General features: G+C 44.0%; 1 protein-coding gene across 4 annotated transcripts in view; it reads left to right on the top strand.

Moving 5' to 3' along the window:
• LOC115123057 (ankyrin repeat and sterile alpha motif domain-containing protein 1B-like) overlaps positions 1-22640 on the top strand; it is a 288347-nt gene that overhangs the window by 70276 nt on the left and 195431 nt on the right. For all 4 annotated transcript variants that reach the window (XM_065021514.1, XM_065021512.1, XM_065021513.1 and 1 more), the window contains one exon: positions 14950-15103. In XM_065021514.1, the coding sequence (XP_064877586.1) occupies positions 14950-15103 (154 nt within the window). The remainder of the gene's footprint in view (positions 1-14949; positions 15104-22640) is intronic.

Genomic DNA, 22640 nt, shown 5'->3' with positions numbered 1-22640 from the left:
GTGACCAATGCTGAAGTCATAGTAAGCTGTAGTGACCAATGCTGCAGTCATAGTAAGCTGTAGTGACCAATGCTGCAGTCATAGTAAGCTGTAGTGTCCAATGCTGCAGTCATAGTAAGCTGTAGTGACCAATGCTGCAGTCATAGTAAGCTGTAGTGACCAATGCTGCAGTCATAGTAAGCTGTAGTGACCAATGCTGCAGTCTGCTGTAGTGACCAATGCAGTCATAGTACGCTGTAGTGTCCAATGCTGCAGTCATAGTAAGCTGTAGTGACCAATGCTGCAGTCATAGTAAGCTGTAGTGACCAATGCTGCAGTCATAGTAAGCTGTAGTGACCAATGCTGCAGTCATAGTAAGCTGTAGTGACCAATGCTGCAGTCATAGTAAGCTGTAGTGACCAATGCTGAAGTCATAGTAAGCTGTAGTGACCAATGCTGCAGTCATAGTAAGCTGTAGTGACCAATGCTGCAGTCATAGTAAGCTGTAGTGACCAATGCTGCAGTCATAGTAAGCTGTAGTGTCCAATGCTGAAGTCATAGTAAGCTGTAGTGACCAATGCTGCAGTCATAGTAAGCTGTAGTGTCCAATGCTGCAGTCATAGTAAGCTGTAGTGTCCAATGCTGCAGTCATAGTAAGCTGTAGTGACCAATGCTGCAGTCATAGTAAGCTGTAGTGTCCAATGCTGCAGTCATAGTAAGCTGTAGTGACCAATGCTGCAGTCATAGTACGCTGTAGTGACCAATGCTGCAGTCATAGTAAGCTGTAGTGACCAATGCTGCAGTCATAGTAAGCTGTAGTGACCAATGCTGCAGTCATAGTAAGCTGTAGTGTCCAATGCTGCAGTCATAGTAAGCTGTAGTGACCAATGCTGCAGTCATAGTAAGCTGTAGTGACCAATGCTGCAGTCATAGTAAGCTGTAGTGACCAATGCTGAAGTCATAGTAAGCTGTAGTGACCAATGCTGAAGTCATAGTAAGCTGTAGTGTCCAATGCTGCAGTCATAGTAAGCTGTAGTGACCAATGCTGCAGTCATAGTAAGCTGTAGTGACCTTGTCACGCCCAGCCATCCTCTCCTCATCTCACTAGAACATTCTGCTGACATTGTAAGGCGCTACCCTTGGGATTCTTAGAACCGCTGGGAGTGTGTGTGTGTTTGTGCGTTGCCCTCAGGGTTGCAGATAACTGTGTCCTCAATGGGAAAATAACAGAACAGAGGTTCTGGAGGTCTGATAAAAGAGAGAGTCTTGGGGAACAGAGGATGAGGAAGAGGTGGGGTCAGATGTTTGAGTTTCATATCAGTCATAACCAAGATCAAATTGTTTTGATGAAATATAACTTTGCACTTTGTTCTTATACAGACTTCAATGCACTTGAATATTTTTCATATGTGATTAGTGTTATTTAAATTGATCATTGAGAAACACCCCCTGGAAGTCTTGTGTGATGGTTTATTCCATAGAACACACTGGTTGGAGTGTTCCAATGTGCTGGTTTGAAACCCCAACTAGGGGAAACATCTGCCAATGTGCCCTTGAGCAAGGCCCTTAACCCTAATTGCTCCTGTAAGTTGCTCTGGATAAGCGTATCTGCTACGTGACTAACGTTACAATGTAAAAGTCATGTAAATGCAGTTGAAGGAAGGCTGTTCAGGAGGTATCGGTGTCCCGTGTTGCTCAGTTGGTAGAGCATGGCGCCTTCAATGCCAGGGTTGTGGGTTCGATTCCCATGGTATGCACTCACTACTGTAAGTCTCTCTGGATGAGAGCGTCTGCTGAATGACTCAAATGTAAAAAATGTAAGATAAGTGGAGATAAGTTTGTGTGTAATTATATTCATTTCTCATGGCTAATATTTATGGGGAATGCATTAAGTGTCAAATCAAGCTTTCAGATATTGAATGTACTAAGTATCAAATCAAGCTTTCAGACAGGGAATGCATTAACTATCAAATCAAGCTTTCAGACAGGGAATGCATTAAGTATCAAATCAAGCTTTCAGACAGGGAATACATTAAGTATCAAATCAAGCTTTCAGACAGGGAATGCATTAAGTATCAAATCAAGCTTTCAGACAGGGAATGCATTAAGTATCAAATCAAGCTTTCAGACAGGGAATGCATTAAGTATCAAATCAAGCTTTCAGACAGGGAATGCATTAAGTATCAAATCAAGCTTTCAGACAGGGAATGCATTAAGTATCAAATCAAGCTTTCAGACAGGGAATGCATTAAGTATCAAATCAAGCTTTGGGCTTTGGGATAGTTAAAAGGCTTCCTCTCTATGCCTCTTGGTCCTGGGCTTTGGGAAAGTTAAAAGGCTTCCTCTCTATGCCTCTTGGTCCGAGGCTTTGGGATAGTTAAAAGGCTGCCTCTCCATGCCTCTTGGTCCCAGGCTTTGGGATAGTTAAAAGGCTGCCTCTCTATGCCTCTTGCTCCTAGGCTTTGGGATAGTTAAAAGGCTGCCTCTCCATACCTCTTGGTCCGAGGCTTTGGGATATTTAAAAGGCCAGTAACAGAGGACCTGAGGGACCTACTGGGTACATACATTAAAAGCATGTCTGACATGTATTGTGGTGCACAATCGTGGATTGATTTACAAACCAATATAAATTAATTCTAAAACTCACCAGACAGGAGAGCATTACAGGAGTCAAGCCTGCTTGTAATAAAAGCATGGACGAGTCTCTCTGTATCAGCCTTAGAGAGAAACGGCAACACCTTGGCAATGTTCCTCAAGTGGTAAAAATATATTGGTCACATTCCTAATGTTTGATTCAAAATTGAGTTTAGAATCTAAAATAACACCTCATTTTTTACCTGGTGTTTTATCTGTCTTGCCCTTGAATTAAAATGTGTCCCCAGATTTTCTCTCTGTGCTTTTGCTCCAACAATAAGTACATTGTTCTTGTCTTGATTTAGTTGGAGGAAGTTGTGAGCCACCCAAGTATTTAAATCACTAATACAGTCTAATAAATTATCCGTAAAGGTAAAATCCTCTGGTAACACAGAAACACAAAGTTGTGTCTGCGTAGCAGTGAAAATCAATGCTGTGTTTTCTGATAATGCTGCCAAGGGGTAACATATATAAACTGAACAGTACCAGACCCAAAATCGAACGTTATGGAACGCCACAACTCTCGACTGGTTAAATAGGTCTTAAAGGACAGAGGAGTTTGGCATCTGTGTTGGCTTTAAGATAATTTACCTCTTTAACTAAGGCTGTCTCTGTGATGTGGTGCGCCCGAATACCACATTGGATTCTTTTTTTAAATGCCACAAAAAAAAGAATTGCTGGTTGAAGACCCATTTCTCAAGAATTTTACTTAAGAATGGAAGGTTGGAGATTGGCTGAAAATTGCAGAGAGCTGAAGAATCTAGATGACTTTTCTTCAGAAGGAGTTTCACCATATCAGTTATTAGTGCAGTCGGGAAGGTGCCTGTGAAGTGATTAACAATTGCTTTCACTTCTTCACATATGCAATTAAAAACGGTTTTGCAGAAGGTGGTGGGGATAGGATAGAGAAGGCAGGTAGAAGGCTTAAGTTGTGATATCACTTTCCTGAGCATGTCTGTGTCAACCAGGGAAAATACATCCATAGTGCCTTTGCGTGGTAGGCTTGTCAAACAGGTCTTGGTTGACTGATACCCAGCCTAATGTTTATCTTGTCTCTGAAATATGCCGCAAACTCATCACATTTAGATGTAGAGGAAGGTTTGCGAGGGTAGGATTTGTCAGGCCATCAATGGTCAGGAAGAGCACTGTCGTATTATTCAGATTAATAGTGATCAAGTTAGAAAAATGAGCCCGTCTGGCTCATTTCTAATTGCCTTGTTATACATGCCAAGACGCTCTCTCAGAATATCATAAAGACCTGCAACTTTGACTTTCTTCACTTCCGCTCAATTAAATGTATTAGTTTCCTCCCTCATCTCTGTTTGGACGAGGCCTTTTTCAACTTTACTGGAGCCATGGCATCAATGGTTGCCTTTTAATTTGATATTAAAGTTATCAGATAAATCATCACAAGAAGAAGGCAGAATAGGTGGTGGAGTGTTGTTCATACACTCAATAACATCTGTGTCAATGTCAGAGGTAAGATAGTATTTCTTAATAATGTGTTCAGTATTACACTGCACTATGGGCAACAAGGTAGTAACAAATATGGAGTGGTGATCAGATAAAGCGAAATCACCAAGAGAGGATATGTCAATAGAAAGCCCCTTGGTAATAACCAGGTCCAGAGTGTTGTCGCGGTTATGGGTGAGCCCAGTAGAAAGCCCCTTGGTAATAACCAGGTCCAGAGTGTTGTCGCGGTTATGGGTGAGCCCGGTAACATGTTAGATAAAGTCCATAGAGTTCAAAAGATGAATACGTTCGATGGCCTTTGGCGTCAGTCTCTTTGTCAACATGAATATTAAAATCGCCCAACACAATGATTTTATCATAGTTCTCAAGGACAATCGAGAATAGTTCAGAGGAATCAGTAAAGCAAGTTGGGCAGTACTTTGGTGGCCTATACAGGTAACTGATGCAAGCAGTAGAATCAGATTTAAAAATCAGGTAAAACTACACCTAATGGAACAGCGGGGACTGTGAAGAGACACACGAAGGAACAGCTTAGGCGGCAGGTGGTTAGTGCGTTGGGCCAGTAACTGAATGGTTGCGAGATCGAATCCCCGAGCTGAGAAGGTAAAAATCTGTCGTTCTGCCCCTGAACAAGGCAGTTAACCCACTGTTCCCCGGTAGGCCGTAATTGTAAATAAGAATTTGTTCTTAACTGACTTGCCTGGTTAAATAAAAAAATAAAAACAAATGATCAGCCATTTCTGTAGGAGTTGATATGGTTTCCAAGTCCTCTGTTGCTTATTCTGACACGGAGGACTGGATCAGTACCAGACCCTGTCTGTCAGTCTCTATAACAGTTTGATGTTGCTGGGACTGGAGCAATACCAGGCCCTGTCTGTCAGTCTCTATAACAGTTTGCGATGTTGCTGGGACTGGATCAGTACCAGACCCTGTCTGTCAGTCTCTATAACAGTTTGATGTTGCTGGGACTGGAGCAATACCAGGCCCTGTCTGTCAGTCTCTATAACAGTTTGCGATGTTGCTGGGACTGGATCAGTACCAGACCCTGTCTGTCAGTCTCTATAACAGTTTGATGTTGCTGGGACTGGAGCAATACCAGGCCCTGTCTGTCAGTCTCTATAACAGTTTGCGATGTTGCTGGGACTGGAGCAATACCAAGCCCTGTCTGTCGGTCTCTAAAACAGTTTGATGTTGCTGGAAATAATCCTGGAACCCCTGTGGTTAGGGTGAATCCCGTCTCTTTTAAAAAGTGCTGGTTGCTCCCACAGCAAAACAAATTTGTCACAAAAGGAGACATTCCTGTTTCTTCAGGTACTTATTCAGGGCAAAGAGTCAGCTGGAACATCGGTAGCACGGGAGGGTGCCAGAGATGAGTATTATCTTCCCTGTGCTAGCGGGGGTCTTAAACATTGTTTGTAGTCCTCCCTCAGTTCCTCAGATTTCTTAAAACGAAGGTAGTTAAAACCTACCTGAGTGACGATGGTGTCAATATTGGAGTAGTAAGCCAGAACTCTGGGCAGGAGAGAGTTGTTGTCATGGACATGGGCTCCTGGGTAACAGTGGACCTTGGTTGGGGACAGAATCTCTCACCATCGAGCTGCCTACAATGATGGTGGTCGTGATGGAATCCGATGGGGAAACGACCTGCTGAACTGTGGTGGTCGTGGGGGGCTGTTGGTATACACCGAGGATCCATGCTGACTCCCGGGGCTGGTAGGTCCGTCTCAAATGGGGCAAAGCTGTTTGCTAGCTGAATCCGATCTTCTCGGATAGATGTGTGGCCAGAATGCCTCCCCGATCTCCTACGCCTTGCGCCCATGGGCCATGGAGTTGAGCTTAGCATCTGTCCGTTGGATTGGGACGGATCAACGCTGCCTGACACATCGACATGGTCAAGACTTATTGACATATTGATATAACAGAGGCTAAGATGGGGAGAGGTCTGTCCGTAAAATAAAGTGCTGCTCTGCCTTCTTAACAACACTATCAACAAGGCAGGTCCTCCAGGCCCTAGTTTGGTCGACCTGGACTACTGTTCAGTCGTGTGGTCAGGTGCCACAAAGAGGGACTTAGGAAAATTACAATTGGCTCAGAACAGGGCAGCACGGCTGGCCCTTGGATGTACACAGAGAGCAAACATTAATGATATGCATGTCAATCTCTCATGGCTCAAAGTGGAGGAGAGATTGACGGGGTCGGCCTCAAAACTTTAGCTATTGTTAAAAAACGATTTCATGTAATCTATTTGATAAAAACAACTAACCGAGTGTAGACAGACACTGTTTTGTTGAGCGCTCTGATGACTTTTCATCAGAAATATGTGATAATGCTTTTTCAGCTCGTATTTATGGGTGTGTGTGTGTGTGTGTATGTGTGTGTGTGTGTGTGTGTGTATGTGTGTGTGTGTGTGTGTGTGTGTGTGTGTGTGTGTGTGTGTGTGTGTCCACGCAGGTGTTTGTGAGTGCATATGAGCACACGTTTGTTTGTGTGTGTGTGTATGCATGCTTAACCATGTGTGTGTCATTACTCTCTCATAATCCATACGACCAACACAGTTAATTCATGATTGTGTTACCGTCGCTAATGTTTATGTGCAACACTATTCATCTTTCCTGGCATTTTCATGTTAAATATTCATACATTAGCTAATACAGTTAGCATGAGATTGGTTGCCACTGGCTTATCCTTCTAGTCAAGTCAGCATTTTCTCACAACTCACTGTCTACTGCTAAGGTTCGGTCTCGGCTGGCGTTGCTAATGTTGGCTATGATGCTATTAGACAACGTAATACAGTATTTGCCTATGTGGGTTCTACTTTGCAACTTATGTTCATCAGTAATATGCAATTGACTCCAGATAAGTACACTAAGTTTAAATGTGCAGCTCACTTCACCATTTCCAAGATATCCTTCTAGATACTGTACAGTGCCTATAGAAAGATACTGTACAGTGCCTATAGAAAGATACTGTACAGTGCCTATAGAAAGATACTGTACAGTGCCTATAGAAAGATACTGTACAGTGCCTATAGAAAGATACTGTACAGTGCCTATAGAAAGATACTGTACAGTGCCTATAGAAAGATACTGTACAGTGCCTATAGAAAGTCCACACCTCCATTTTGTTGCGTTACAAAGTGGGATTGAAATAGATTTAATTGTAATTTTTTTGTCATTGATCTACATATATATATATATTTATATATATATATATACATTTACAAATGAATAAAACTTAAATAACTAAAATATAGTTGTTGCATAATTACTCTCCCCCTTTGTTTAGGCAGGCCTAAATTAGTTCAGATGTCAAATTTGGCTTAACAAATCACATGATAAATTATATGGCCTGTGTGAAATAATAGTGTTTGCTGTGTTTTTTGAATGACCCCCCCCCTCCCCTTCTTTTGTCCCCATATATACAACATAGGTAAGTTAAATGGCTGTGATAGGAGAAAATAAACATATTATGCATATGTAGCCTTCTTTAGTGCACTTATTCAAAGGCCCAAGCCATTGTACAAGAAGTCCACTGAGGTTCAAGGAAATATTCAAGAGCGTTGTAGTTTATTATGGTTAATGTCATCTCTCCTTTAAATTATACCTATTTAAATGTTGTGGTTTTGGGGTACAGCAGTGAAAGTGGCATGTTTGGGAACTTTCTCTTCTCTCTAACCCATCTCTCCTCTCCTAGGCATCCCCGTCTACCTCTCTCTCTGTCTCTCTCTTCTCTCTCACCCATCTCTCCTCTCCTAGGCATCCCCATCTACTTCTCTCTCTGTCTCTCTCTTCTCTCTAACCCATCTCTCCTCTCCTAGGCATCCCTGTCTACCTCTCTCTCTGTCTCTCTCTTCTCTCTAACCCATCTCTCCTCTCCTAGGCATCCCCGTCTACCTCTCTCTCTGCCTCTCTCTCTCCATCTCTCTCTCTCTCTCTCTGCCTCTCTCTCTCTCCATCTCTCTCTCCATCTCCATCTCTCTCTGGTATGATATAACAGTTGGACCATACAGCCACTCTACAAAGGTCATAAATCCTCTTCCTCTCCACAGAGAGAGGGAGGCCCCTACCACACATACTAAGGGTCCCCACTGCGTCATATATACTTTATGGTCCCTCCTAGAGAGTCATACTGACTGAGTCACCCCAGGCCTTCATAACCAGCTAATATACAACTCGTCATATTTTATGATTCAGCTCTGTTCCTCACAAGTGATAAGGAAGTTGCTGTGGAGGCAGAAATCATCTCCTTGGAAAGGGGCATTTCTGCAGTATATAATCTGCATCACATGATTATACGAATAGCCGCTGGATACTGGTGTCATTGGAGGGCTGAAGAATAAATCAGTGACCTACACTAGCTAAACGAGGCCTGAAAAACAAGTTAGAGACCTACACTAGCTAAACGAGGCCTGACAAACAAGTTAGAGACCTACAATAGCTAAACGAGGCCTGACAAACAAGTCAGAGACCTACACTAGCTAAACGAGGTCTGAAAAACAAGTTAGAGACCTACACTAGCTAAACAAGGACTGAAGAACAAGTTAGAGACCTACACTAACTAAACGAGGCCTGACAAACAAGTCAGAGACCTACACTAGCTAAACGAGGCCTGAAAAACAAGTTAGAGACCTACACTAGCTAAACGAGGCCTGACAAACAAGTTAGAGACCTACACTAGCTAAACGAGGTCTGAAAAACAAGTTAGAGACCTACACTAGCTAAACAAGGACTGAAGAACAAGTTAGAGACCTACACTAACTAAACGAGGCCTGACAAACAAGTCAGAGACCTACACTAGCTAAACGAGGCCTGAAAAACAAGTTAGAGACCTACACTAGCTAAACGAGGCCTGACAAACAAGTTAGAGACCTACACTAGCTAAACGAGGCCTGACAAACAAGTTAGAGACCTACACTAACTAAACGAGGCCTGACAAACAAGTTAGAGACCTACACTAGCTAATCAAGGCCTGACAAACAAGTCAGAGACCTACACTAGCTAAACGAGGCCTGACAAACAAGTCAGAGACCTACACTAGCTAAACGAGGTCTGAAAAACAAGTTAGAGACCTACACTAGCTAAACAAGGACTGAAGAACAAGTTAGAGACCTACACTAGCTAAACAAGGACTGAAGAACAAGTTAGAGACCTACACTAGCTAAACAAGGACTGAAGAACAAGTTAGAGACCTACACTAACTAATCTGGGGGCGGCAGGGCTAGTAACCGAAAGGTTGCAAGTTCGAATCCCCGAGCTGACAAGGTACAAATCTGTCATTCTGCCCCTGAACAGGCAGTTAACCCACTGTTCCTAGGCCATCATTGAAAATAAGAATTTGTTCTTAACTGACTTGCCTAGTAAAATAAAGGTAAAAAAAAAAAATCTATCAATACGAGAAAATCGCTCCCCTATTATCAGTAGATGTGAGAAAGGACACATGAGAAGGAGTCATGAGAACAAAGGATGTCATGTACACTGTGTCAATCAATCCACAAGCAGATTTCAGATCAGTGTGAGTAGAACCTAATGTGCTCATTGATCAGCGTGAAACATTTTCTCGGGTTCATTTTCTGTATCTCTTGAAGATTTCAGTGCATCTCAAACTGTAATATCAAGATTTCGGCTGCAGGGCCTTTCTCAAGACACAAAGGAAAGGCGAACGTTCACTAGAAAAGTTTATCAGTTGGTTGGAGCACCTGCCTGAGGTTCTGATGAAGAGGCTGCCCTTGATGTTCTACTCTGGAGACTGCAGATGTTCCGTGCTCAGATGACTCAACTGGTTGCTATAGTTACGCCTTGTTAATGAAGAGAAGGTGTGTACAGTATTTTCCAGGAGTAATGAATGCTGATGTCATCACTGTGTCCAAATCAGGCAGTTCTATCCTGGGTAGAGCTACGGTGGAACAGATAATTAAATGGTAATTAGGATAATTCATCCTTATCGTATTCACCATTGTCATCGTCGTTGTCATCACCATGACCATCATCATAATTTTTGCACTGAAGTAATGGAAATCAAATAAAATCCCAATAGATCAACAGTCTTGATTCTTCATCCATACTCAGACCTGAATAAGCCCTTACTAACTAACAAAATGACCATATACCTGAGTGATATGGAGCACTCCCCATGGCTGTGTACCTTGAGGGCCCTGCTCTTGCAGTTTTCTCAAGTCCTTGGGGTTAGTAATGGTGCTCAGGGAAACTGTTTCTGGCACCGGCTCTACTCAGGGAGGCCATGTTGGGGAGGTGGAGTAATTTCCTGAAAGGAGAGGATTTCTCCTGGTTGAGCTCAGTAAGCTAATGCTGAGGTAACTGATTTCTCTAGGATTAGCTGTCCACTGAGTAAAATACCATTCTTAGAGGCTAGCCATCTCACTCTCTCCCTCACCCCCCCTCCCCCTCTATCCCCCCCTCGCTCTCATTTCTCCCCCTCCGCCCGGCGTGAGGTCAGGAGCGTTGTGTTGTGGGATGGTCTCAGAGGGACTATTGTCCTCTCATGCCCCGTTCCTCTACGATGGTTCTTGACCCCCGACCCCCTCCTCTAATCAAATATGAGGAAATGCCAGTAAATTACAGCGTCCTTCATTTCTGCTGCAGCCTAAACTGCTTGGTCTGTCTGTTAGGCAGGGATAGGGGAGCGAGGGAAAGAGGAGTGGGTTAGCGAGAGAGAGGGAGAGACTGTTTGCACAGTGCTCAGGGGACGAAAACCAGGAGGAGTGGGATATGTGGAATGAGAGAGGGAGGAAGAGAGACTGAATGAAAAAAGGGGCTGTTCTGTTTTGCACTTTATTGTTGTATTATTTTGGTCAAGACATGAACAAATAAGATGAGAACCTGTAAGTCTGCAAGCACACACACAGAGCACAACCTGAGAGATGTCAGTCGGGTCGGAGTCACATGTCCTTCAGGATAGTAGCTCCAGGGACGTGACTGTAGTCACACACACACACTGAACACAACATGAGAGATGTCAGTCGGGTCGGAGTCACACAAACACACACACACACACACACACACACACACACACACACACACACACACACGCACAGAACACACACACAGAACACAACCTGAGAGATGCCAGTCGGGTCGGAGTCACATGTCCTGCAGGATAGTAGCTCCAGGGACGTGACTGTAGTATCAACAGATTTCCTATTTGGGTTACCGGCCTGACACACACACACACACACACACACACATACACACACACTGCTAAGAGACTACTAATTAGTGGCCGGAGGAGGACTCTTTTTGTCTGTTCCCTTCCTGTGGCAGACACACAAGTTCCTCTGTGTCCTATCTCTCCACATATAAAGAGAGAGCGAGGGGGGAGAGAGGGAAAGAGAGGAAGTGTGTGTTTAAGACACTGTCTTGTTTGGACATGGAGCTCATTGCGTGAACCTACTCAACCTTCTCACCCCCTACACCAGGAAGTGGAGGTGGGATCAACTATTAACAGGTAACACAAACTGCCTTAGCCCCTCTGAGTTGACTTGGTATGCAGATGGTGGTGTGGCGTCTCTGGTGCGCCGGCCTTTTACACACTTTCTGATTGAGTGGGAGTCTGGAGAGGTGGGGACTGGAGGACTAAAGTGTCTGGTAGTAGAGAATGGCTCTCGCTTTGAGTTGAACGACTTTACCTATTTAGATAGGAGAACAAATAGAAGACAATTGTGTTTGAGAGAGAGACAGGGAGACCGAAAGAGAGGGAGGAAATCCCTGCTTCAAACCCACTTGTAGCATACTTCCTTCCTCTGAACCAGCCCTTTTCTCTAACTCATTTTACACCCTCCTTTCCTCGGGATTCAGTAAAACTGTTGTAGTTACTCTGAAGTAAGTTGGAGTCACTAGGCTTTCATCTTTTTCCCTCTCTTTCTCTGGTTCTCTCACCGCTGCTCTCCTCTGTTTTATTCTCTCCGTAGTAAGTTTGGAGTTCCTCCACTGCCCCTCTCCCTGAGATGGCTGGGTGGACGGGAAAGAGGGAGAGGAGGAGGGAGAGGCTGGGGTGCTGGTGTGTTCTTTACACAGGCAGACGAGTAAACTTGAGGGTTGAAGAGGAAAAGAGAGAGAATAAAAAGCCAGAGAATGAGATTTGGTTTGTAGATTTAGATTTCAGAGAGAAAGAGAGAGCGAACGAGACAGAGAGAGAGAGAGAGAGAGCGAGACAGAGAGAGAGAGAGAACGAGACAGAGAGAGAGAACGAGACAGAGAGAGAGAGAGAACGAGACAGAGAGAGAGAACGAGACAGAGAGAGAGAAGAGACAGAGAGAGAGAGAGAGAGAGACCGAGACAGAGAGAGAGAGAGAACGAGACAGAGAGAGAGAACGAGACAGAGAGAGAGAGAGAGAACGAGACAGAGAGAGAGAGAGAACGAGACAGAGAGAGAGAACGAGACAGAGAGAGAGAGAGAGAACGAGACAGAGAGAGAGAGAACGAGACAGAGAGAGAGAACGAGACAGAGCGAGAGAACGAGAGAGAGAGAGAGAGAGAGAACGTGAAATAAGAACAGACAGAGTGGGAGAAAAGTGATGGAAGGGATATTGTGACAGGGAGGGAACATGATGTACATTAGGAAGTCAGAGAGGATAGAGAATGAGAAAAGAGAGAGATGGTTTGATGTGGAGGATAAAGACAGGCATTCCTGTCTTCTCCCTCCGGACCACTGCACCCAGAGATGGGTTGCACAAAGAACCCAAGTTGTCTAATAAGCCCCAGAAGGGGAACCCATGATAGCTCCAGAGAAAGTCTGCGTCCCAATTGGCACCCCGTTTCCTTTATAGTGCACTACTTTTGACCAGGGCACATGCATTAGGGCTCCAGTCAAAAGTAGAGCACTATATAGGTAATAGGATGCCATTTGGGACACAGTCTCTCTTGGGTTCTTCATCTATCAGGAAATCCCAGTATAAAGGGTGTTGGCTGTAACTGATAAGGGTCACAATTCGCAGGGCCACAGTTTTTGTCTCAAGTTTTTTATGGAGTGTAATTACTTCTGATGACTGTAAGCATATTGACTTGAAATGTTAACCCATACCATACTATTACTGTCTGAAACCACGTGTGACATCACTGGCTGGTACTTTACATGGGCTAGAGTAACGTGACTCAAATTCAATAGACCTTCTGGTCTTTTGTGTACGTGTGCAACACATGGGTGTGTGTGTGTGTGTGTGTGGTTTTGTGTCTGAGCAACACGTGGTTGTGTGTGTCTGTGCAACACGTGTGTGTGGTTGTGTCAGTGCAACACGTGTGTGTGGTTGTGTGTCAGTGCAACACGTGTGTGTGGTTGTATGTGTGTGGTTGTGTCAGTGCAACACGTGTGTGTGTGGTTGTGTGTCAGTGCAACACGTGTGTGTGGTTGTATGTGTGTGGTTGTGTCAGTGCAACACGTGTGTGTGGTTGTGTCAGTGCAACATGTGTGTGTGGTTGTATGTGTGTGGTTGTGTCAGTGCAACACGTGTGTGTGGTTGTGTCAGTGCAACACGTGTGTGTGGTTGTATGTGTGTGGTTGTGTCAGTGCAACACGTGTGTGTGGTTGTATGTGTGTGGTTGTGTCAGTGCAACACGTGGGTGTGTGAGAAAAGGAGCACACAGACTGAAGTTTTATATTAGCTACTGTAATACGACACATTGAGTAGTGAACGTGTGTGTGTGTGTGTGTGTGTGTGTGTGTGTGTGTGTGTGTGTGTGTGTGTGTGTGTGTGTGTACGAGACAGATTATCTAGGGAGTGATCATTCAATCAAAGACGATGATTAATCTTCTCTGCATGCGCTCAGTGTGTGATTGATGGCCCAGTGGTGTCTGGGTAATGTAGTAGACAATGAGGTCGGAGAGGAGCGGGGAGTCGATAGGGTTCAGGGGACATTAACGCACCAGGGGTGAGTCATGGACATCGCCACGGCGGTACCACGGCAACCAAATATGGTGGGGTGACCCGGGCGACGTCTCAGTAATGATGATGGAGTGGTGCATTATGGGAAACACAGGCATCTATTGCCCATGCGTCTCTGTTGAGAAATGTCTGCCTTTCCTGCGCACTCTATTGCTCACTGTTGTTTTCCTTTGGCATGGGTGCACATATGCCATATAGACAGGGACATTTAGTTCCAAGGGTTTTTCTGTCAACCCGCTGGGTCTCAACCTTTTCATACTGTCACAGAAATAGAACAACATGAAACTGGTTGCACACAGGACATCAGCCATTTTGGCTCAGTTGCAATGGAGTCATGGAGGGACGATCTCATCGTTTCTTCTATTTTGACTTGAAGGGAGCAACACACAATTTTTCTCAGAAACCACACTTGAGGCCGTCATGCTGTCTGGTTTTGCCCTATGTCATGTGACGGGCCAGAGGCCTCAGCGAGGGTGATGGTTATCTCCTCTCGGTAGTAGAGGGGGACCCTGGGATATGTGGTCTCCAGTCTTTCTACTATATCAACATCTGGTTACACAGGGTTATAAAGAGAGAGAAGAATAGAACATAGTGCCACAGTTTTGCCTAATAGCTTTTTTTTTGTGCTAAATCTGTGTATTTTTTTGTGTTTTCCTTAATCTGGTCGTGCCTGTGCTTATTAAATCAACTGCAGTACAATCAACTCCCTAGATTCAGCAGGGGAGCAGGCCTGGACAGTGTTTGAATGGAACCGTGTCCTTGAGGTGGATGAGTTATGATGATGGGTTGTTTGTGTGATCTGATGGTACCAAGGGCAGTAAACAAACACTGCTGATCCAATGTTCAAGGTTATACATTGAACATTGGCCGTGCTTGTCAATGTACATACAAACAAATATTCTGTCGTTTCCACACGTGAAACTACCCACAACATTCTCACGCTCTCCCTCCCTCCCTCCCCATATCAGGACTCGAAGCGCTCGGCGGAGATCGTACCATCGCCCTCCCTTGACGTGTTCTTACCGGAGGATGAGGACAATCCGTATGAGTCCGTCACCACCGCCGTGACCCGCAAGCCCTGCTCGCTGGACATCGGCCTCTTCAACGCCTGCCCCCTCAACGGTAAGGACTCAGACCACCTGTTTAACAACCTCTGTATACTACATTCACCTCCGTCACCGTTGTCAGTACTGTAGATTTTGAATATATACTACCGGTCAAAAGACCACCTACTTATTCAAGGGTTCTTCTTTATTTTTACTATTTTCTACATTGTAGAATAATAGTGAAGACATAATCTATGAAATAACACATGGAATCATGTAGTCAACGAAAAAGTTGACTGCAAATAGCCACCCTTTGCCTTGATGACAGCTTTGCACACTCTTGGCATTCTCTCAACCAGTTTCATGAGGTAGACACCTGGAATGCATTTCAATTAACAGGTGTGCCTTGTTCATTTGTGGAATTTCTTTACGACTTAATGTGTTTGGGCCAATCAGTTGTGTTGTGACAAGGTAGGGGTGGTATACAGAAGATAGCACTGTTTGGTAAAATATCAAGTCCATATTATTGCAAGCTCAAAAAAGCAAAGTGAAACGACAATCCATCATTACTTTAAGACATGAAGGTCAGTCAATACGGAAAATGTCAAGAACTTTGAAAGTTTCTACAAGTGCAGTCACAAAAACCATCAAGCGCTATGATGAAACTAGGACCATCACAGGAAAGGAAGACCCAGAGTTACCTCTGAGGATAAGTTCATTAGAGTTAACAGCCTCAGAAATTGCAGCCCAAATAAATGCTTCATAGAGTTCCATATGTGTAATTGCATAGTTGTGATGTCTTTACTGTTATTCTACAATGGAGAAAAAAAATAAAAAAATAAAGAAGAATCCTGGAATGAGTAGGTGTGTCCAAACTTTTGACTGGTACTGTATATAATGAAGTAATTACAGGAACAACGATGGTCAGCTCCGTAACTACAGTCACCTCCGTTACCATCGGCTGCAGTTACCCCCGTCACCGCTGTCTGCACTGGCACAGCTGTTGGATGTGAATAAAAGAGATCTGGACTCAGTGATGTTTCATACTGTAGGATATCTGAAGATCAAGATGAACCCAAACTGTCACGCAGTCACCACTCAGCAGCAGGTCCACGTTCTCGTTGTCATTGATACCATATCCGCTCTGTCAGTGTGTGATCAGATGTTTGAAGAGGGCATAGAACTCCTTAGAACGAGGGCATAGGACTCCTTAGAACTCCTTTCAGAAGCCGTCACAGCACAGTGCCCAGCATTCTCATTTTACTCTCTACCAATACCATGGTGGCCTACACCACGGGTTGTCCTGGCAACTGTGCCTCTACCACACTCCCAGTAAAAAGGTGGTGAGTCAGCGGTGGGTTGTCATGGTAACTGTGGTTGAATCACTCCTGGTGAGAGTTAGGCTGTTTGGTTGGTTGTATTTTGCTGTGTGATTGACTTCTAATGGATGAAGGAAACCTACATGCAGTAGTATACATCTCAGGTGTGTGTGGAGCTTCTTCATTTCAGACTACAAGGACAGTCACTCTGAGTCACTCCACACAGACATAGACTGACTGACTGCCTGCCTGCCTTCCTTCCTTTCTTCTGAGATGAGATTTCTCCAGGGGTCAGCTCCGGATAAGTGCTAACTAAACTAATCAGAGGAGGGCTGGGGGGAATCAGGGATTCCTGCATTTAGCCCAATCACTCAGATCTGTAATGAGACATGACTGTGAGCCACTCACACACTCTTTTCTGGAGAGAGAAAAGAAACAAGAGACAGAGAGAGAGAGAGTGTGAGAGAGACATGGAGAGAAAGCGAGAGAAGGAGCGACCGAGAGAGTGTGAGAGAGACATGGAGAGAAAGCGAGAGATAGAGAGAAGGAGCGACCGAAAGAGTGCGAGAGAGACATGGAACAAGGGGAAGAGCCTATACTGGGGCTGAACATTTCTCTGGTATTTTACAAATGTTCCATCCCAAGAATAAATCACTTTTCTCCTGGATAACCCTGTTTTTCCTGACAAAATGGAAGCGTATAAAGCACATCAATATGTCTGGAATTGATTAGAGTTTTGATCAGCATGAAAATTCAAGCCTGATGCTACCTGAGCCTGATTTTTTATTTTTTTTTATTTCACCTTTATTTAACCAGGTCGGCAAGTTGAGAACAAGTTCTCATTTACAATTGCGACCTGGCCAAGATAAAGCAAAGCAGTTCGACACATACAACGACACAGAGTTACACATGGAGTAAAACAAACATACAGTCAATAATACAGTAGAAACAAGTCTATATACGATGTGAGCAAATGAGGTGAGATAAGGGAGGTAAAGGCAAAAGGCCATGGTGGCAAAGTAAATACAATATAGCAAGTAAAACACTGGAATGGTAGTTTTGCAATGGAAGAATGTGCAAAGTAGAAATAAAAATAATGTGGTGCAAAGGAGCAAAATAAATAAATGAAATACAGTAGGGAAAGAGGTAGTTGTTTGGGCTAAATTATAGGTGGGCTATGTACAGGTGCAGTAATCTGTGAGCTGCTCTGACAGTTGGTGCTTAAAGCTAGTGGAGGAGATAAGTGTTTCCAGTTTCAGAGATTTTTGTAGTTCGTTCCAGTCATTGGCAGCAGAGAACTGGAAGGAGAGGCGGCCAAAGAAATAATTGGTTTTGGGGATGACTAGAGAGATATACCTGCTGGAGCGTGTGCTACAGGTGGGAGATGCTATGGTGACCAGCGAGCTGAGATAAGGGGGACTTTACCTAGCAGGGTCTTGTAGATGACATGGAGCCAGTGGGTTTGGCGACGAGTATGAAGCGAGGGCCAGCCAACGAGAGCGTACAGGTCGCAATGGTGGGTAGTATATGGGGCTTTGGTGACAAAACGGATTGCACTGATAAGCCATACATTAAAGACATTTTATGAACCATACATTAAAGACATTTTATGATCCCAAGCACCAAACAAATTGAATGATTTTTCCGTTATCCAATACATAGCCTATGATATACAGTATAGGCTACCGCACATTTCGCACGACAGAAAAACAAAGCCCTTAGATGTAGCTAGCTATAGTGCATTCGGAAAGTACTCAGACCCCTTGACTTTGTCCACATTTTGTTACGTTACAGCTTTTATTTTAAAATGTATTACATTGACAACAGGTTTACAATTGAAAACAGGTTTTTAGAAATGTTTGCAAATGTATGAAACATAAAAAACAGATACATTATTTGCAGAAGTATTCAGACCCTTTGCTATGAGACTCGAAACTGAGCTCAGGTGCATCCTGTTTCCATTGACCATCCTTGAGATGTTTCTACAACTTGATTGTAGTTCACCTGTGGTAAATTCAATTGATTGGACATGATTTGGAAAGGCACACACCTGTCTATATAAGGTCCCACAGTTGACCGTGCATGTCAGAGTAAAAACCAAGCCATGAGGTCAAAGGACTTGTCCATGGAGCTCAGAGAAAGGATTGTGTCGAGGCACAGGTCTGGGGAAGGATACCAAAACATTTCTGCAGCATTGAAGGTCCCCAAGAATACAGTGGCCTCCATCATTTTTAAATGGAAGAAGTTTGGAACCACCAATAATCTTCCTAGAGCTGGCCACTCGGCCAAACTGACCAATTGGGGGAGAAGGGCCTTGGTCAGGGAGGTGACCAAGAACCAATGGTCACTCTGACAGAGCTCCAGAGATCCTCTGTGGAGATGGTTGTCCTTCTGGAAGGTTCTCTCATCTCTGCAGCACTCCACCAATCAGGCCTTTTTGGTAGAGTGGGCAGACCGAAGCCACTCCTCAGTAAAAGACACATGACAACCCGCTTGGAGTTTACCAAAGGCACTTAAAGACTCTCAGACCATGAGAAATTCTCTGGTCTGATGAAACCAAGATTGAACTCTATTCCACATGTTGTGTTACAGCCTGAATTCAAAATGTATTAAATATATATTTTTTCACACCCATCTACAACACAATACCCCATTATGACAAAGTGAAAACATGTTTTGAAATGTAAAACATGTATTGAAAATGAAATACAGAAATATCTGATTTACATAAGTATTCACACTCCTAAGTCACTACTCTGTAGAAGCACCTTTGGCAGCGATTTTATTTTTTATTTAACCTTTATTTAACTAGGCAAGTCAGTTAAGAACAAATTCTTATTTACAATGACGGCCTACCCTGGCCAAACCCAGACGACACTGGGCCACCCTATGGGACTCCCAATCACGGCCGGATGTGAGCCTGGATTTGAACCAGGTACTGCAGTGATGCCTCTTGCACTGAGATGCAGTGTCTTAGACCACTGTGTCACTCAGGAGCCTGATTACAGCTGTGAGTCTTTCTGGGTAAGTCTCTAAGAACTTTCCACACCTGGATTGTGCAACATTTACCTATTACTATTTTCAACATTCTTCAAGCTCTGTCAAATTGGTTGTTGATCATTGCTAGACAACCATTTTTAGATCTTGCCGTAGATTTTGAACAGAATGATCTATTTTGGATGCAATTTGAATGGAATTGATGGAGAGAGAGAGAGAGAGAGACTGCGAGAGAGTGCTCACATGCACTCCGATTTAACGCAATGATATTCGAGTGATAGGCTGAAAAGAAAATAAGGTGACCCCCGAAAGCCAGATGAAGATGTGTAAATTTGACACGCATTCAGTCTTTATATTACTGTAGCATAGACTATGTTGGAGGAAATGTAGGCCTACCTGTCACAAGATAGAAAGTTACCATGCTGAGAATCACGCTATGTAAACTGCGCTCCGTACTGAGATGCGCTGTCTGTCCCCACCCTGAGCGTTGATGATTGATCATGCAGATAGCAGAGAGAAGGCTGTAGAGAAGCTAGATTGAGACATGGCACATCATTTAATAGTTCCATTTCATGTCATGCTGATCATAGAAATCATTTATTATAATATACCGTTTCCTCGCAGTTATTTATCCAGGGAAAAGAGAGTGGAGTTTGGGCAGGAAATCTCAGGAAATCTCAGTAACCTGGTTCCCAGTATTCAACCCTAACCCAGTCACATGCTGTCCTACGCTGCAGTTAGTTGGCAGCGCAACAGACAGCAGCAGCTTTAAAGGAAACCTACCTGTCCTATACTGTAGAGTTAGCTGGCAGCACAACAGGCAGATCTATCTCCTTACTGTCTGCTACTGCAGACCTACCTGGCTGGGGAATAGGGACTTAGGGAAGACTTAGGAATGACATAGGGACTACTAACTTGTCCTCAGAGATGATGACTAAGTCAGTAGCGTCCACCAAAAATAACCATGCTGTCTCACAGTATGCATTATGTCTTAGCCTTGCAGTTTCCCCTGTCAGTGTATCTACTTAAATGTACTCTTCAATCTCTCTTTCTCTCTTTCTCTCTTTCTCTCTCTCTCTCTCTCTCTCTCTCTCTCTCTCTCTCTCTCTCTCTCTCTCTCTCTCTCCCTCTCTCTCCTTCACAATGTAATATCACCTCAAACGGCTCGCCACTGTGTCTGTGTGTGTGCTGCAGAAGCACATAGGCTACACATACTGCATAATGAAACCTCTTCGGCACAACAGGAAACGTGAATGGGGGGAAGACACAGCACAGTAGCAATCTGTTCCCATGCAGTTCCATTTATCAAACAGCTAGAATAGTAAGGGACTCTTATATACTGTATAATGTAACAGCGAATAAAGGAGCCCACAGACAGGGATATTATGGGTCTTTTGAAAGCAGGGTGTCTTAATATAGTGACGATGAGGCTTCGAGGCCTGCAATCACGTACAGGGCAGGAGACAGACGGCTAGCTATCACCGCTAAGTGGTTAGCGGTAATGGCTATCGACTCCCAGGGTAAACACATGGGCCACTGCAGTCACACACACACACCAAATACACACACACACACACACCAGAAAATGCTTCTTGACACACACAAACTTTCACTTTCAATTGACCCTCCCACAGCATCTACTCCTCCCTTCCTCCGATCCAATGCTTCCACTCCTCTCTGCTCCCCCTCCTTTATCCTCCTTCCCTTCTTTCCCTGAAGCTAAAGCCAAGATGTCGTTCTGTTCCAGTCCATTTCCCCCCATGATGAAGCTCTGGAGGTGACATTTGGGTAATTGTGCTCAGACTAACCAACGACAACACGAAATAAGAAGCACAACTAACTCTCCAGGCTCTGCCATTAAAACAGTCACGCTCCATTGAGTATGGGCAAGGGGGCAAGGTAGGGGTGGGGTGTGGGAGGAATCGTGAGGCATACACACAAACACTTTCACTCCTCCCTCCCTCCCGCGCTCTGAGATTTTCCCCGCCACTTGTTGGCAGCCATTTTGTTTGAATCATTAATGAGGAGTGGTGAACTGCTCATGAATATTCACATCTAATTGACCAACCACCTGTGTTCATGCATACAGAGTCAACACCATATCTCTCTAGAGTCAGAGGCTGGGGTTGTGGAATACTACCAAGATGGATATTATTATCAGTATGGCAAGGCTGAACACAGTCAAATTATCATGAGACCAAACGGTAGGAGACATGGTACAATATGCTTTTCATATCAAGAGGGCAGACTAGGTTTGAACACAGCCTATACAATATTACTAGGCTAATAACTCTGCTTCTACTGAGCAAAAAATATAAACTCAAAACCTTGAAGTACCTAAGGTATACTTGGATCGGGGTTGAAGTATTTATGACAGTCAGCTGTTTGATCATAAGTTGATTAGTTGAAGCAGTTGTTGTTAGTTAGTGCAAGGCTGGAACAAAACCATACACACCCTGTGGGTCTCCAGCAATTGTTCAATTATAAAAAATAAAAATAAACATCAAAATTGTTGGGATAAAGCCTCTGCAAACTTTTAGCTCAAGGCTTATTCCTTCAGCGGCCGATCCTGGCTTGAAACATTGTTTTTGTTTACTAGGTTACTCACAAGAAAACTTCCAAATCCGTCTGAGAACCACTGATCTGTGATATGAAAAAGGCCAAGATAATAGCCATCAAATGAAATTGTTTTCGATAGCTATGGTGCGGTATCACTAGAGCAAGATAGCACATCTCTGAAATGGTTTTAGATTGCTATGATAGTGGCATTAAGCTGAAAGTTGTGAAAGTTCTGGGCCTATTGATCCACAGACAGCTGAACATCAAATGACTAGAATCACCCCCTCCAAATTATGGGCTGTTAGAATTGCACAACATTTCATGTTCGTAAACGCTCTTTCAGATCTGAGGCTCAGAAGTTTCATAGGTTAAAGTTAAAGTGTGGACACACCGATAAAGACAGAGAAAAGTGTGTGTGTGTGTGTGTGTGTGTGTGTGTGTGTGTGTGTGTGTGTGTGTGTGTGTGTGTGTGTGTGTGTGTGTGTGTGTGTGTGTGTGTGTGTAAGCGTTTTGTCAGGTGCCCAGTTGTGGTGCAAGCTTTTGTTTTGCTGTGTCGTGTCAAGCTGTGTTAGGATAGTTCCAGAGAGAGTGGGTTTCGCTCTCTGGAAGCCCAGTTTGGATGCTCTTTCCCTGGGTGTGAAGTATCTGGGCTCCCCCTCTCCTCCTGTCCGGCTGGAGGTTCTCAAGCCTATTCCGTGTGTGTACCATAGCTGTTTCAAAGTAGCATGTTGTTTTGTT

This window comes from Oncorhynchus nerka, linkage group LG8 (assembly GCF_034236695.1).
Source record: "Oncorhynchus nerka isolate Pitt River linkage group LG8, Oner_Uvic_2.0, whole genome shotgun sequence".
In the NCBI taxonomy this organism is placed as follows: Eukaryota; Metazoa; Chordata; class Actinopteri; order Salmoniformes; family Salmonidae; genus Oncorhynchus; species Oncorhynchus nerka.
The sequence above is the reverse complement of the archived record's forward strand: the minus strand, read 5'-3'. Positions and strand labels throughout refer to the sequence as shown.